This window comes from Epinephelus fuscoguttatus, linkage group LG2 (genome assembly GCF_011397635.1).
Source record: "Epinephelus fuscoguttatus linkage group LG2, E.fuscoguttatus.final_Chr_v1".
Classification (NCBI taxonomy): domain Eukaryota; kingdom Metazoa; phylum Chordata; class Actinopteri; order Perciformes; family Serranidae; genus Epinephelus; species Epinephelus fuscoguttatus.
The window spans coordinates 15,628,198-15,645,527 of record NC_064753.1 but is presented as its reverse complement, the minus strand read 5'-3'; the positions used below and the strand labels follow the sequence as shown (position 1 = coordinate 15,645,527).

Sequence of the window (17,330 nt, the reverse complement as noted above, 5' to 3'; positions counted from 1 at the left end):
ATAATAATGCGACTAAACATTATAACGTTATTTCGTCCGGTCTCGTTTTGGTCAGCGAAAATGAAGAGACATTTTAGCAGAGGTTTTATTTTGTAAACCACATTTAGTCTTGTTTTTATTCGTCAACAATATTGCATTATATATTTAATTATAGTTATCGTCACACGACCACCATTTACGTTGCGTCTCGTCTCGTTATCGTCACGTGATAAAGGTTCGTTGACGACGATAGTTAGTCATACTCTTCGTTGATGAAAGCAACACTAGTATCTCTCACCATTTTTTCTACTTTTTCTAAAAAAGCCACAGGTTGTTTTGTGTGTGCAGTTTTTTTCCCCACAATTGGACTTCCTTATTTAATATATCATACTACAGTATTACATATTTCAAAGGGTTTTTTTTTCATCACCCTCCCATACCATTCGCAGTACACCAACAGAAGTTGCACAGTACATAGTCGTAGAAGTAGTAGCAGTGGTAGTAATAATTAAAAATAGTAAATTATTGGAGAGCATCATTATTGTCTGTTGTGGTTAATACCCAATGGGTAATTTGTGCCTTCCTTATTCTGTATTCTTGTTCACAATCGATGTCGTAATTTAGATTTGATAGAGCTATTTATGGGTTCAGATTAGACATAGCCCCAAAGGCAAAAAGGAAACTGGTTTTGAAGATTTGTTGGGACAACACCAACACATTTAAAACACCCTTCTTGACGTACTCAAACTGAAAGAGGATGTCAGCCACCCTGGCTGCATTCTTGCCTCTTGGTATTTGAGGAGCCATAGTTTCAGTTTAAACTCGCCCAGGCCACTACGGTTCTTGTGCACACAAGAAACCAGGTTACTGGGAGAAATCAGGTTAGCACAAGCAGTCAGACAGTGTTTAAGTGAACTGCAATAAATTGGTTACTCTAAAATCTTTTTTATATGCTGAGGTCAAGGGTTAAATTTCTTTACGACCTCTTAAGCATATTTTTGAAAAATAAGTTTGGCATATTTTAAGTGTATTGGTGATTTTAACGATGCAAATAGATAAATACATATAACACAGAGAGCAGACCTGGAAAAATGAACAGTTGTCAGTTTGTCTGTCTTGCCGTTAAGCCTCACTTTTTCTTGTATTGCCAGGTGTTTCCTATGTGATTTGATGTGATATCAGCCTTGCTGCATTTTAATCTGTTCTGGTTAATTTGTACCCCTCTTCTCTTGTCATGATGCATGTATTCTTAATGATTGGCTGTGCAGTTTGCCTTGCTATTAGACCAGAGGCTTTAAGTATAGAGGTGCACATGACTCCCTTGCTGCATAAAAAAGAAACAGTGATGGAAGTGGAGATGGATGGTTACTGATGGCCTGTGCTGCTGTAGCCACTGACGGCCCCCGGCAGTGACACTGAGCATGTGCCTCCTCCCTGCCTGCCTGCTTGCCTGCAATGCTGGTTTAGATTTATTATCTGACTGGGTATCGCTGCCCACCCCTCTCTACCCTGCCTTGGCCTCAGAGCTGTATCGCGAGTAAGCAACTTAGGATATCTGTGTGCACTTGCAAGTAGAGTTGGCACATTTACGTGTGATATGCCAGCTTCCTGACCTCTCTGAGGTTTATATAACTCAGCGCCAACCAGCTGACCAGACTGGGCAGGCAATGCCATAATCAGCCCTGAAACTTGACACCATGCATCACCCCAGCCCTAACACCACAACCCACATGCAGCACACGCGCACATTTTGCACACACACATACCCAGGCACACACCCCTGGGAAACCCGCTGCTTCTTCAGCCACATGGTAATAGGCTGTTTCATTCACACACTTTCCCTGATCACCTCCCCCAACATCCATACACAACCCACCCTCTCTCTCTGTCTCTCTCTCTCTTGCTCATTCCCTCCCTCCCTGACCCTCTGGCTTGCTCGCTATGTCAAGTGTTCTGACTGTTTGCATCCGGCCTCATCAGCCTGTCTGTTTGGAGGTCTGCCAGCTGAGGGCGGGGGCGGGGGATAACTTAGGGTCAGAGGTAAACAGGAAGTCAGGCGGTCTTTGCTGTGGGCGGAAGGGGAGGGCTCAGTGGAGGAGGAGCTGGGAGAGGAGAGGGAGGCGGGAGTTGTACTTGGATTGAGTGTGTCAGGAGCATGTCGGAACGCTGCCAGCCCTAACTGTCAGTAGGTTTGAATTTAAAGTACGCTCTTTTATTCTGCTGTCCTGTCCTTCTTTCTCTCGCTTGCCTCTTTCTCCCAGGATTAAATGGCTTTGAATATTTTCCTGGGTGGGTTAGTGTTTGCTCACTGGTCAAAATGTGGAGGGCTCGTGTGTGTGTGTGTGTGTGTGTGTGTGTGTGCATGTGACTGGAATGCAAGGCTTTCTGGTTGTGACGTGAGGCAGCCTCCTTGAACTCGTGTTAACCTTTGACTAGCGGAGAAGGGAAACCTAGGTGGTTAGACTACCACAGTGTCTCTGGGTATAAAAAGACTCTCATGAGGGAGATGGCATAAAAATCCCTTTGTAAAGAAAATTAGCCTCAGTGTAGTGTGCAGTAGAGGAAATAAGAAAAAACATGAAGGAGTAATGACCCCACTGCCCTTGTGTTTACAGCTGACACAGTGGTTGTCTTCTTGTGGTAGGCGGGAGGGATTGTCTGAGGAAATCTCAGGAAAAAAAAATCTTTGTATCAAGTGAAGCTTGAATAAAGCAAGCTTGAGTAAAGCTAGAGTGGCTACAGTGAGTTTGTCCTACTGTTCCACTTGATACATGGTTTTCTTTGCCACAGTTTGACTTTGACACAACTTAATGTCGGTCACATTGTCCACGGAGACGGCAGTTGGCTCGCTGGTTACTGATTTGTGAGTTCAGCAAACAGGTTTGTGTCAGTAGGAAGTCATTTGCTAGTTGCCATGGACGCCTGTGTTGCAAGTCTAGTCTTTGTGTATTGAGTGTTCGGCTTGTATTTTACAACACTCCATTTCTGTTGACAGGACTCAATTCACTCTCTGCTTTAGAAGACGAAAGTTCACTGTTGGAACTGGTATGTCATTATCTGTCATCACTCACTGGGTAGTTGGCAGTACCATCGTACAGGCTCACAAAAAGGTCAGTAAAGGAAACAAAGACAAAAACATAATATTAGTTGTAGATAAGGCTGGGCAATGTAAACACCATGTACGGTATATCGGTTAATTTTCAAGCAAGATATGGATTAAGATAATACTGTTTATATCGATATAGGGTCAAGTTGCGTTACATAACACATACCAATTTGCATCTCTCTTCTCATGCTGTGTGGAGAACATGAGAGCTGCTACTCTGCTTCGACTCTGATACTCTGCTGCTGCTTCTGTTTAATCTGTCTGGTAGTTCGTCTACAGTGCGACATCGGAATATATTTTGCACATGCTACGCTAAATCAGTCTGTAGGTTGAATGAAAAGACCGCAGTAGCACAGGAGCAGTACAGTGGTGCTGATTGTGTCAGGTGAGAATTTGTTCGCTAGTTTGTGTATGAGGTTGATCATAGCGCATCACTGTTCTTCTTGACATTGAGACAGCCCCTGGATGTAGATGACAGATGGGCTTAAAACAATGCAGTGACAACATAGATGTTTCATATACATGATGTATATAATGCCAACAAACTGTCACTCGCTCCTTCCCCCCTTGGCCTCTCTGATGATTTCTGCATAAATAAGATTAATACCCTCAATAAATAAAAATATTTAAATTATTTTCCAGCACTGAATTCATTTGAAAGGCCACAGAAAAAGACTCTTTATATGACTTGATATACCTGTTAATGTGTAGGTTTCCTTGGCCTAGTGGAGAAAATTAGTCTTGTCTGCTGTGCCTTTGATTAGTTATGCTACACGCCACCAGTAACCAAAATCAGTGTAGTCCCTTCAACCTTGGTGCAGCTTTTTATCATGTAAGTATGCCTGTAGGTCAAAGTACCTTCACTTTAGTAATTCATTACACTCAAAGATTTAGATGATTGTTTGTAATAACAATTGTATGTAGCTATTTAAGGTAGTGTCCTCAGAGATGAAATACTCATGTTAGTTTTCCAAATTGAAAGTCGACTTTTTAATGTTTTTATCCGATTTTAAACGTGAGTTTAAACAAACTACAACACAAAAACAGATCCAAACCAAATTTTCCACAAAATGTACGGTGCGTTCACTTCTTATTCAGTGCTGTTATTGTGGGAGGCATACTTTTGAGAATATTCTCTGTTTAGTGTCTATAAGTAAATAAATGAAAATTAAATGTGAGTAAAAATTTGTTACTGGCAGTGAAAATTATACTTTAATGTACAACTGAAAATATTACATCTTTTTCATGGAAATTACGAAATAATTTAAAGCCCCTACAAGGAACTTTCATTTTGAGTTGATTTTGGCGACCCTGTGGACAAAAACGGTAGTGTTTTGCCGGAATGAAGCCTACATTTCCCATGAGCTCTAGCGCGTATTGTCGTAAAGACGCTTACCTGGCTCGCGCATGTGTTTGTTTTGGGGATGAATGAAACAACAAGACGGGAAAACTTTGCCCCCGCTCCTATCGGGGATCCCAGCTCACCTCTGCCGCGCCCCAGCTCCACCTCTCCAGCGTAACGCCACCGCCGCCGGGGTAAACGTAGCGGTCGGCTGGTAAGGATGAGAGCCTGTTTGGCGAGCACTTCCACGGCTTCTTGGACTGAGTATGGAGCGGTGCCTCACCTCTTTATTTCTCGGCACTCGCTGGACCCTGTCGACGCCGGGCTGGTACCTGTCGTCGGCCCAGATGAGGTGTTCCAGCCCCACGGCCCCTGCTCTCCTCGTCCCTGTTGGTGCGGGGTGAATCTGCGCAACCTGCGGCCTCTGTGTGTGGCTTCCGGACAGCTAAAGCCGTGGACGAGCCGGCTCCTGCCAGGATTAGGCTGGTAAATGCTAGATCGCTAGCGAACAAAACGTTTATCCTGAAGGATTTCCTGACTTCCCGAGGATTGGATTTTCTCTGTGTGACTGAGACGTGGCTGACTGTTGGTGAGTCCAGTGCTTTCACAGAACTTTTACCCGATGATTGCTGCTATTTTAACTCCCCGCGGATGTCTGGTCGAGGAGGAGGAATAGCGACTATTTAGAGTCACTATAAATGTAAGCAGCTAAGTAAGATGACGTGTGCTGTCTGAGTGCCGTAAATCGTTTCGTCCTGGAAGCGACCTGGGGAGGACCAGGAGACAGTTTCCTAAAGGTATGGATATACACTATATAGAAATAGCTTATCTTCACACTGATGGTCTCATTTGCTGTTGTAGGTCACGCACAGACATCAGCAGCAACGAGAGACTTTTGCATATCCAGTTAAAAGTTCCTTGTAACGGCTTTAATTAAATCAGCTTTGAAATCAAGTCTGGGTCGGCTTTAAAAACTTTACGTGCATTGTTTTTGTGGTGAGTTGTAGCTAATCGTCTAAAGGGTAGATGCACCCCCCCCCCAAAAAGCCTCAGTGTGGGCTTATTGAAGCTAAAGCTGTTGAGATAAAATCTTTTCAACGATAGAGTTTCTCTGTTGTTGAAAGGTGCGTTCTGAAGAAAAGCCAGGAGCAGTCATACTGGGAAAGTGTGTAAACTTACCATAAAAGACCATTGCGATTAACAAGCCAATGTAGTTACAATGTCACCAAATGGTTTTATTTTAGCCATTTTTTTCCCTTCTGAAAATGATTATTGTACTTTGAGTAAGTGCAGTTATGAAAAGCATGCTGAAGTACAGCTCAACACAAACCGTGGCTCTTGTAGTTTTACGTAAAAAGAAAATTTGACCCTCCTCAAGAACAAAATCTCTCTTCCTTATCCTGCAATGAGTGGGGGTGGTACTTTCCTGGACTGAGTTATGTTATGTTATGATACAGAATGGTCAATTTAAAAGGAAAAGTATCCTATGTAAAGTTCCTACAGTGTCGTGTATATTTGGGGTTTAACAGCCTCTGATCTCTCTTTATTTATGGACTTCTTCCATTCAGTGATAGACATAAACTATTTTTTCTAGTCATGTTTTTAAGCACAGTTGCTTTCATGGACAGCATGAACTTTTCTTTATTTTTTATCAAGATATGTCTTTATCATCACTTGGTCTGCTCTGTCTCATAGCCCAGAGCTGAGTTGACTTATGAATATTGACAGCTGCAATTGGATGAAATGCAGCAACTGAAGGATACTGAAGCAATCCAGTCTGTTTCTGACAGCAACAGCTGCAACCACAGTGTTGCAAAAACTTTCAAACTTAATTTCCAAAATTTAGATATAACAACATTTTTTGGTGGGAGAAAGCTTGTATGCCCGGCCTCCACCATTCCAGTGGAGATTCACTCCCCAGACACCTGCCTTGCACTGAACAGGAGGTGGAAATCAGAGCAGTGGAAAAAAAAACAAAACAAACAAACAAAAAAAACCTTACTTCATCATATCCTGAAGGCTGCAGGTCGACTATGCACCCACTCTGTCTTTCTTGTGTGCAGATGTACGTCGTCCTCTGTGTGTGTGTGTGTGTGTGTGTGTGTGTGTTCCTTTTAGCACAGGCATTGGCCCTGCTCTCCCTTTGCACTGCTTCAATAATGAAGGAGTTGTAAAGGTCTGGCAGTAAGCCCCTTGCTGAATTCCCCTCCACCTCATCCCTCCCTCAATTTCCTCTCCTCGCTCTCGGTCTCTGTCTGGCTCTCTCTCTTTCGCATCCTAAGGGACCTCCTCTCAGCTCCACTCTTCAGTTTGCACCGATGTTCCCATTAATGAATGGCATCATCCGGCTTGCTTGTTTTGCACAGTTCAGCTTCACTTCACTGCCTGGTGTCTGACCTGCTGTGCCATCTCTGATTCAGAGAGCACCACGTCATTACTCAGAACAACCGCAGTTAAAAAAACAGCTTTAAAAAACATCGGCCACGATTTTTCTTCTGACACGTCATGTACACCAAAACCTTGAACTGTTCAATATGCAAAACACATTTAATTCCTCTGGGGTTGATGAATCATACAGCATCTGCAAAATTGTCACTTGTTCGGAGGCCACCTGTGCTGCTTTCACGTCCATGTCAGTGGTTATTGGGAGAAGAGTTTCATTTCAGAGGAACAATCAAACACTGTTCAGTACGTCATTGTTTGGTTCTGAGTGAGGAGACCCCATATCCAGATCAAAGCATTATTCTGCTTTATTACAACATGGATCTTATTTCCATAGGTTTTGCCATTGTTTTTATTTGTTTTGATGAGATTGGGTCTCATTCATGAAAAGATAGTAGATCTGTGTGTAGATCTGCACATAAAAGCCTACTCTCCTAAAAACCTACTCCGAATTCAGGAACACCGTGGGAAACTGAGATTTGATCGTAAACACGTGTATGATCATGAATGCCAATGCCATCGTAAAGTGACGCTTTAAAGTGTGCTCCCGGTAATCAGCAATTAGTATAAATCCCCGCCCAGGAATAGCCAATGACCACCATATAAGGAGGTGTAGGTGCATCCAGTCGACCTGTCAGTCATGGCGCAAACAAAGAAAGAGAGAGAAAGGAAAAAAGAATTTTTCCAAAGCGGAGATCTAAATAATTTTGGGTGAAGTGGACTTAAGAAAAAACATTTTATTTTCTTCAGTTAGTAGTGGTGTGACAGGGACTGGCAAAGCGAAGGCCTGGAGGGAGGTAACAGATGCTGTTAATGTTGTCTCTGTAGTACAAAGAACCATGTCAGAGGTGAAGCGTAAATGGTTTGATATGAAACTGGAGGCAAAGAAACGCCTAAGCACACACAAAACTACAGCGGTCACCAAACAAACAGAAGATTCATTTGTGGGGTTTCGAATGAAGTGGGAACGGGAAACCAGAGATGTTTTGTGCGTAATGGATAAACTCTAAATCAGTGATGGCTGTCGGAATGTAGAACTATTTTAACATTTATTTTAACAAATGATACGGATAACATATAGCCTACAGCAGTTTTGTATGCCTCGTCTTCAAATTATTTGAATCTTAATAGCTTAAAGCTCTGTTTTATACAATGTAAATTAAACATTTTTCAAATCAGATTTATTCATTCAAATGATCAAAAAGCCACAAAAAAAAAAAAGAAAAAAAAAAGTGTCTCAAATAATTATTTCAGCTGGCGCGTGCTCCTTTGTGGCTCCACCACCTGCTGTTCCTGCTGCCCCTGCTGAACCCAGGCACTGAGGCCGAAGAGGCTGTGATCCGGCTGTTCTTACGGATATTTTTATTATCATCATTCAACATGTAGAAAGAACGTGTAATCTATTGAGTCGATTTACATAGATAATTCACAATCATGAACCTAATCTGGATCTTAAACCTGCTAATTGCCAACTAATTCAACTACATGTGTTATATTTTTAATATTTTGTCATGTTTAGATTATGTGTTTCAAAGGCATCTGTATATTGTGTACATAACAGAGCGCAGTACGAATTAAAATTGTTATTTCCAATAGTGACGACAAGCAGTATTTATGTGCTTTACTAAATTTACACAAGCACTACGAGTGGTCAGGAGCAGGAGTAGATTTTGTTAGTAGCTATGAAAAGATCGGAGCTACTAAAATATTGATGAATGCGGACATGCACGTACATTTCCGTCTGCGAACAGTTTACACACGAATTCCTTCTGCTCACGTTTCATGAATGAGACCCATTGTGTGCAGCAAGATAATTGCTGAAAACTGGGAAACATTAGGGGTGGGCAATAAGGCATTAAAATAATATCACAGTAATTTAGGGTATTTTTGCAATAACAATATATTTGATATGACAAATTAGTGGAAAAATATATTATTAATTATTAATTTAAGAACATAGACATAAGTGGTATAGTTTTACATGTCAACCTAACAGTTTGCCTTCAAATATTCAGTAAATATGTCAACAAATCGAAATACTGCAAGTATCACAATATGAATTTTTCATATGCGATCTAAGGTTATACCGGTATCACCATGAACAAGATTGTACGGCACACCCCAAGGAAACATGCATCTTTACAAAACAAACAAACAAACAAAAAAAACATCTGTCACAGTTTGTGGGCCTGATTTCCTGATTCATTTTTGACACACCATGTGTTTTGTAATGACAGTGTGGTTTTTTTTATTACATTACTGGTGTTGTCACTTTTAGTATTGCCTTCATATTAGGTGGTTTAGGTAATCTGGCTAAATAGTTTACGACCTGTTTGTTAGCTGACAGCTCATGTTTCTTCAGCTGTCGGCCTGCGTTGTGGCCTGTCTTTGAAAATGAAGTCAGAATAAAGTTAATAAACTACTTATAATAACGACTTTTTCTGACCAGTCTGTGCAGAAATTCCAGTGAGATTCTCCTCTCTGTGAGAAAATCAACAGATGTTTACGTGAAAAGGCAGAACTGATGGTACAGTATGTGACACAGGTTTCCTTACCGCTACCTTGGCTACCTCTGAACACTTTCTGCTCATCTTTAATTAAACACAAAAGAGACCTGCATTAAGAGTGGCTACCTATGTTTCCAGAGGAAAGGATCCATAATGGCACTGTTGGCATGTAAAATTTGGGAGTCAGCTACTAATTGTGAAGAGTGTCCCTGTGTTGATGGATGGCCTCTTGCTCACTTTGGCTCATGCTCACCAGTGCGTGCACACAGCACTAGCCCTTAAAATATCATCTTAAATCTTGCTGAGCGACTGCCCGCTGAGCTGACACTTAAAGATACAAGACAGCCAGATGCCCTAGTTAGAATCACTGCCTGCTCTTCTCAGTCATAGGGCCTGATTGACACAGAGCCAGGCTGAGGCTATACTCTGTATTCTGCACAGCCCTCAAACCCTAGTTACAGCTGATTTTTTTTATTTTGTTTAGAACTTAGTGAGAAAATGAGCATCATGAGAGAGCCAAACTAAACCAACATTGGCCAACATTAATGCTAATATCACAGCTTGTCACATAGTATTTTGGATTGTTTCTTATTTTCTAACATCCCCATTGTAGCCTTTTTTGATGTCAGTCAAATGCAGGAAAACATGCTGGTGTTTTCACCAGACTGATTCAGATATGTTGTCTACCTGAAGGTGATGACAGACGTCCTCTCTCTTTATTCATTCCTGCCCTCTCTCCTCACAGTCACCCCCTAGTGTTCAATTCTGTCCCAGCCAGAGTATACGGTACAACATGCTGCACCTGTAACACTTCACATGGATCCGTCTGCGCTCATCATCATTTTTATTAGCAATAGAGTAGGAATGGCTGTCTGTGCTGAACCTGATTAAATAAGGAAGTCAATTAGCTGACTGCATAATAGCGAGCAAAGCCTGTCTTTGTTAAAGCCTGTTGGATTGGAGTTGATTAGGAGTGCAGCAGGGCTGTGGTGGTGGTGAGACATATCCCTGCTACAGCTGGATCAGTTGGTTAATTGTATCCAGTGCACTAATTGCTGTATTTGAACATAATTAACTTGGTTTAAAGATTATTGTGTGTGTGTGTGTCTGTGTTTGAGAGTGAGTGTGTGTTTCAAGGAAGGAAGGAAGGAGCGAAGGAAACAGGGTGTTTGGATGTGTACATGTTTTCTGTTTGTCTGTCTTTGTGATCATAGTCCTTTGAGCTTTATGTGTGTTTACTATAAATATCTCAGGCACACACACACTGCTAGCAGCGTTGTATTTTCGGAGGTCAGTGCAGTTGTTAGACTTAAACTTTGCTTACTTCTTCTTTTTACATTTGGGGCTTATTGCATGGTTAACCTTGAGGATGCAGCAATATCCATGTCTGTATCACACTGTGATGTGTTTTTAAGGTGAAATAGAAAATAGAAAGGTGATTATAAAGGTGAATAGGTGATTTTCAGTAGCTGTTAGTATAATTCAATCATTTTGTTACATTAACATTGCAACTGAAGTGCAGGTTTTTCTACTGTGAGCTTGTACCATCTTGTTTCTCCCTGTGCAGTTCTTCTGTCTGGCTCAGTAAGGCTGTCTGGTCACAGTGGAGTAAACCAGACTGTAGTAATAATGCTCTGTTAGACTTTGAACAGCTTCTCTAGAGGGCACCGTGCTCGACCCAGCTACTGTTACTCTTGGCCCTGAATAAAGGATCATTAATGCATGGTGCTGTATTTAATTGGTTGAGGAAGCATTGCTGTGCATCATGTCTCTTTTCATTTATCAACCCTGCCGCTGCCTCGCAGTTCAGCGTGGCTGCAAACCGGCCTGTAGCCGTAGGCCTAATTAGCGGGGCCTAATCTTTTCACACCTAGACTTCACGGTGCCATCTATGTATCATTAACAAAGTATGGTGAGAAGAGGCATCTGTGAAGTTTTTATTTCTGTGAGAAACACTGAAGACCAGGCCTATTCTAAGTAAACAGCACTGAGGAGCATTTTCAAGGAGGTATGAAAAGCAAGGCAAAGGTTTAACCAAGGTGGTGAAAGTGATGAGACTTTGTTTATCAGGCATTAGGTTTATTTATGTCATCCATGTGATTTTGTGGTGGAGTTATAGAGAGGGCACTGATTCGTGTTGGTTTGACATCCAACACTGTGCATTCAGTGTTTCCACCTACAGGAGTCTAGATTCTTTTGACATGATTGATCAAGACGCAGCATTCATGCCCAGCGTTATACATAAGAAAAATAACTTTGCTGATCAGCTGTTAATTTAAGTGTTGAACTGTGTTGTAGCTAACTCTCAAGTGTTGGAAGTCAGTCCACCACATACAGATCTAAACATGCAGGAAACACTGGTTGCTGTCTCATGGACATTCACTGATTTTAAACGTGAGAATCCAGTATTATGTCATTATTGTGTTGGCAAGGGCTGTTTTTATTTAGATGGTTGATTACATGATTAGTTAAATATTAGAAAATCAATCATTTTTAAATAAAAACGTGTAGGATTATTTGCTACTGATCAAAGAAAACAAGCAAACTGGGGCATCAGAGGCTTAGTGGCTGTTCCCGCTGCGGCCCGGGTTCGAATCCAGCCTGTGGCCCTTTGCTGCATGTCATCCCCACTCTCTTCCCCCCCCCTTCACGCTTACCTGTCCTGTCCAATAAAGGCAAAATGCCCTATAAAATACCTTTAAAACAAAAACAAAAAAACCCAAAAAAACAAGCAAACCAAAGACATGGACATCTTTCACAGCAGACATTTTGACTTGTCATAGCAGGAAAAGCACAGGTGAAATTCATAACATTACATGGCTCAGTTCCATTAAGTGTCCCAGTAAGCTATTCCAATGAGCCAGCATGGGCAATACCAAGGCCTCCCCTAAGTGGTATGCGGCTCACATTAATGTTATTGAATACATCTCTGCTTCACCTACTGTGACATGTCAAAACTGCTGTGAAAAAGGTGTATTGGTTTAATAATAATGTCTGTGGCCTTCTTTTAATGTTTTGACAATTTGCAGATAAAAGCAGACAAATGAGAAGTGCTGGCTGGAGAATTTGAGCTAAAATGTTGTCACCGAAAAAGTAAAATTACAAAATGTAAGATTTGTAAATTGGCCAGCTATGAAACGGTATCTGATTTTGTGTGGATTTGATGTCTTGCTCAAGTAGACTACAGCAGGGTTATTCAGTTTCAGAATCCGGTATTGCCAGCTAGGTTTTAAAGTTCAAGGACTTTACTTGGTGAATTGGTGCATAACGTAGTAAGAGAAAGTGAAATTAAAAATAAAGCAAGTACTGCAAAAATCAAGAAACATACAGAATAGAAAAGAATTACCATAAAAAAAATATGAAAAAATACTATAAAGATATGTACAATAATGAAAATGAAAGAGTTGTGAGAGTTTTTTTTGCAAGTGGTATGTTGTGCAGAAATGTGCAAAATGATCCAAGGAATGAGCAGAGGTTCACAGTACAAAGTGTAAAAAGGAGTACGCAGTGCACAGTGTCACACCTGTATATATGTGTTACATATGTAACACATACAGGTGTGAAGACATTAATGTAATGTGTGCAGTGTTTATATACCCCTTATTTGCCAATGTTTAAAAACGTAAATAACCAGATCAAACGTGAATTGTCTACAGCAGTACACATGCAAAATAGATCAAAAGGCCTTTTTTGTCATTCAGTGCACCATGGATAATATTGCTATTAACACTGGGTGACATTAAATTCCAGGTGGTCATGGATTTCATGTCTGTGTGAGAGGAGCAGCTCGCGGTAGACTCTGAAGCACCGGTGGGTGCTAGCCATCTTGTCATTTTCAGTCAGTGCATTGCTTGCTCTCAGTTCTCATTTCCCTAATGGTGAGCTAGTGGAGACTCTCACGGTGGTACAGGCAAGAAATGAGAGCAGTGGCGCACTAATACAGGCCCTTTGATGAGGAAGTAATGGAGTGTTCAGAGACAGACACCTGTGCCTTTGCAGCCACTCTCTCTCTCTCTTTCTCTCTCTCTCTGTCTCTCTGTCTCTGTCTCTGTCTCTCTACGCACACATATACACACACTTTTTTTCTGCACTCATTTCCTTTCACCAGCTCTGCTACTCCCCTCCCCTTCCTCTTCTCCCCTCCCCTCCTCTTCCTCTCCCCTCCCTCGTCCGTCCTTAAAGGAAGCCACTCCCCTTCATACAGAGCTGCCAGGCTTGTTTGCATATTAACTGTTTAGTGACCAAGGAGCAGTGGCTTCACGCCATGTGACCGTTGAAGCATGTGTATGTTGCTGACTGTCATTCTCTTTTTTTCCGTCCTTCTTTGCTCTCGTTTTGACACACATACAAATCTTTTCAGTGAAGGAAAAATGTTTCATTGTCACTAACAGCCACACGTGGTAACTGAATTTCGCTGTTTCTAAATAAGCAGTATTTCAGACTCAGTGTCTGTCACCTCTTACCTGTTTTGCCTATCAAATAATCTGTTAGCTACTGTAATTTATTTGGATTGTAGATTTAGATTGTAGCAGTTGTTATTTGGTTTTCCTTTAAGCATCACTCCTTTTTCCACTTTCACAGTGGAGAGGCCGTTCTGTGTTGTTGCAAGTGCAGGAAGCTGAAAGGCAGATGCAGAAATTAAGGACACAGTTTTGTTGTTATTTAGTGTGTGACTGTTTTAGTAGAGGAAATTTTTTTGTTTATTCATGCTCATAGGAGTTTTAACACCCATTACACCGTTGATGTGTTTATAGTTAAAGCTCAGCCCCAACTGCTGTACCCTGGTGGGCATTATCTGACAGAGGATTTGTTTAGCTTGGAGAGGACCCTGTTGCTCAGCTTCCAGTAAGCATGTTGCCTGCTTTAAAGTCCAAACTCCAAGGCCTGGCATGGCAGGTGGATCTGATGCTTGCTGCTGCTGCTGGTGCGCACACTGGTAAAAGGACAGATCTGTCTCTGCCAGAGATACATAGCTGTAAAATGTAAAACTGCAAAACCCACAGAGAGATAGTGCCGCTGTCTTACCTGGTCATCTCACCGATCTTATAACCTCCCCCTTCTCTACTTACACACACATTCACTCACACAAACACATTTAGAATAAGGCTGCACACACCATTCCAGTTGGTCAGATGCATAACTTTATTTAGGTTCAGCATGCAATGTAAAGCCATATTGTGTTGGAGCATACACATGCTCACCCACATATTTCACACTATACTTATACTCACAACAAGTGGGTTACTTTGCTTTGGGTTGAGAAGGATCAGAATGGAACAACATGATGAAATATAATACAAAAGAACTTTTATGGGACATGCTTGCACCAAAACCTTAAAAGTCACATTTGAGTTTGTGCCTGGAGGTCAGGCTCGTGTCACAGACGCACAGAGTTCCTTGGAAATCCAATATGAGCGCTTTTCCAAGTATTGTGTAAGATCTTAGATGTTGTCCTACTGTGTGTGTTGTATTTACAAATCCCTTTATAGCCTGTAGTAGCCTAAACCTGTCAGAAAATATGTATTGACATATGCTGTTCCAAAGATGTGGTGTCAAAAGCACACCCCTGTCTTGCCCCAGTTATGGGGATGGTAGCCCTGACAGCGCTGTGCAGCTCACATACCAATGTGTGCAGCTGCGTGAACAGTGAACAGGGTGTTGGCTGAGAAACAAGTCTGTTTGGCTGATTTTGCACAGTAAATAAAGATTTAAAAGCTGACGGGGTAACTGTCAGTAACTCTGGCCTGACCCAGTAGTGCAGTGCACTGTACCTGGCCTCACGCCAGCCGTGTGTCTCTGCATAATTCCCAATACCATGTGCCAGCCGGTGCACATGGCCCCTGCATCATGCTGTCAGGAGTCCTCTGAACGGCTCGCTCCTCCTAGATCTGTTCTGGCGCACAGGAAGAGCCGCATGTCTTGGACACTTCCCAGTTTCCCCTGTTGGAATTTTTTTTCCGAGAGTCATAGCAGGGTGACCAGGCCTTGACCTCGCAAGTGCATGAACTCACCATTGGAGAGTGCAGTACTGGCTGCATGTGTCTGGTATGGTTAGAGAATCTGCTTGGTACTGTGTCCATTTGTTGATATTGTGTATATTTTTAGCCTTTGGGAATTTGTTAATGTGTTTGTTGCTGCAGACTTTCTGTATAATGCTGTTCCATAAATAAATCAGCATGTCATTGGCAGTAACCTACATGGGGACAAAAAAAACTACGCTGTTGACAATCTGTGTTGTGGGCGAAATCCAGTACTTCGGGGGTTAAGTTGTGAAAGTTAATGTAATAACTGCTAGCACCATCTGCTGGCCTACTTCCTTACAAAGAGAGAGAGAGTGAGTGAGTGCGAGAGAGAGAGAGAGAGAGAGGGAAAAACGAGTCTGGGTTTTAACGACATCTCTAATATTCATGCTGATGCATTTTGCTGCTTTGTGCTTTCATTTTCCGCCGCTCTGCCTGCCAGAGTCTCGAGCTCGCCATACACGCCCCAGCCAGGGAGAGGGGAGGGCAGCGAGGGAGAACGAGGAAAAAGACAAGTGGGGGAAAAGGAGGAAAAAACAACCGGCCAAACAAGCAAGCAAGCTAACACAAAAGCCTTTTTGTGTGTAATAAAAGGAGTAACCTACCTTGTCCTGGCTGGTGAAGAGCACGAGGAGAGGCGCAAAAAGGGAAACAGCACAGCGGAAAGAGCAAGAAAGAAGGAGAAATAAGAGGGAGAAAGCTCAGAGAGGTACAGAGAGGTACAGAGAGCACACACACGAAAGGCAGGCGGAAAGAGGAATCAATGAGAGGGGAGGAGAGAGGAGCCAGGGGAAGGCAACTCTGACACACACGCACGCAGAGAGAGTGAGGGAGACTTGGGTGAAGCCGGACGACAGCGAAGCAGCACGCAGCAGCAGAATGAGAGCTTCCTGGACTGCCACGCACCTCCTCTACCGCCCACAGCGCTGCTCCCTCATCACCCTGTGAAGAGACAAACGAGGGTGAGGGAGAGTGAGAGAGAGAGCTCCCATGCGCTCCTCTTGAGCCCTGCCCGCTGGGGGAGGAGGAGACGAACGGCTCCAGCGCTCTCGCACTGCCTGAGGAGAAGAGCTGACCGGGGAGGAGGAGGGGAGGCAAAACGAGGAGCGAGGGAGGGGAGGGGGGGACACACGGCTCAAGGAAGAGTGAGAGAAAACGACTGTTGAAAGGGAAAGAGTGAGTGTGTTTGTAAGAGAAAGCGTGAGCGAGCAACGGAGGGAGAGAGAAAAAAAAACCCGGCGAAAGGGCAAGGCTTTTGTTAGCCGGTTGGAGAGGGGGAGGAAAGAGGAAGAAAAAAAACCCCACCATGTCTACAGTGAAGAGGCCAAGAGGAAGGGTAAGTGAGCTGCTCTGAGAGCTGGGAGGGAGGAGGGACGAGGGGGAGGAGGAGGGGCCGGCAGGAACTGAACAACCTCCTCTGCTACTGGCTCATGCTGCACTGCCGCCATCTTGAACTCATTGCTGCTTTATTTTCCTCCCCTCCATACTCATTTGCTTTGCTGTGCTAGACCTTATCAAGACACACTGGATTTACAGTGTCTTCCTTTCCCCACCCCCACTGGCTGTTCATTCCATACATCTCTTTCCCACCCTCTCGCCAAGCTGCCCTCTGCACTGTAGATTATGTACAGTGTATGATGTGTGTGTGTGTGCGCGTGTGTTTGTGTATGTGTGTGTGTGTCCTCCATGAGTTGAACCTGTCAGTCACCAGAGAGCTCACTACATGTGGAAATGAGGGGGTGAGAGCGAGGGAGAGCTGGCCGGCCCAAATGGAGCTTACTCTACCTTTTCATGGGCTGTAATGGTCCCTACCGTTTTCATGGGACTACGTGCTGCTAGAGAGATTGAAATCACTGCAGTGCTGGCAGGCTGTAATTTCAGTTATTTATAGATGTATTACACAGCTGCAGTGCTCCCAGTTTTGGTGCATTTTA

General features: G+C 42.9%; 1 protein-coding gene across 9 annotated transcripts in view; it reads left to right on the top strand.

Annotated features, from left to right (window-relative positions):
- Positions 1-17,330, top strand: part of chd9 (chromodomain helicase DNA binding protein 9) — a 79,422-nt gene that overhangs the window by 12,070 nt on the left and 50,022 nt on the right. The window contains exons 1-2 of one of the 9 annotated variants that reach the window (XM_049559989.1): positions 2,145-2,164; positions 2,975-3,089. The exons of 5 other annotated variants lie outside the window; for them this stretch is intronic. In XM_049559989.1, the coding sequence (XP_049415946.1) occupies positions 3,027-3,089 (63 nt within the window). In that variant the 5' untranslated portion in view covers positions 2,145-2,164; positions 2,975-3,026. Of the gene's footprint in view, positions 1-2,081; positions 2,165-2,974; positions 3,090-14,594; positions 16,733-17,330 lie in introns of those variants that run through there. 3 more of the 9 variants (XM_049560019.1, XM_049560011.1, XM_049560000.1) reach the window with 3 other exon arrangements.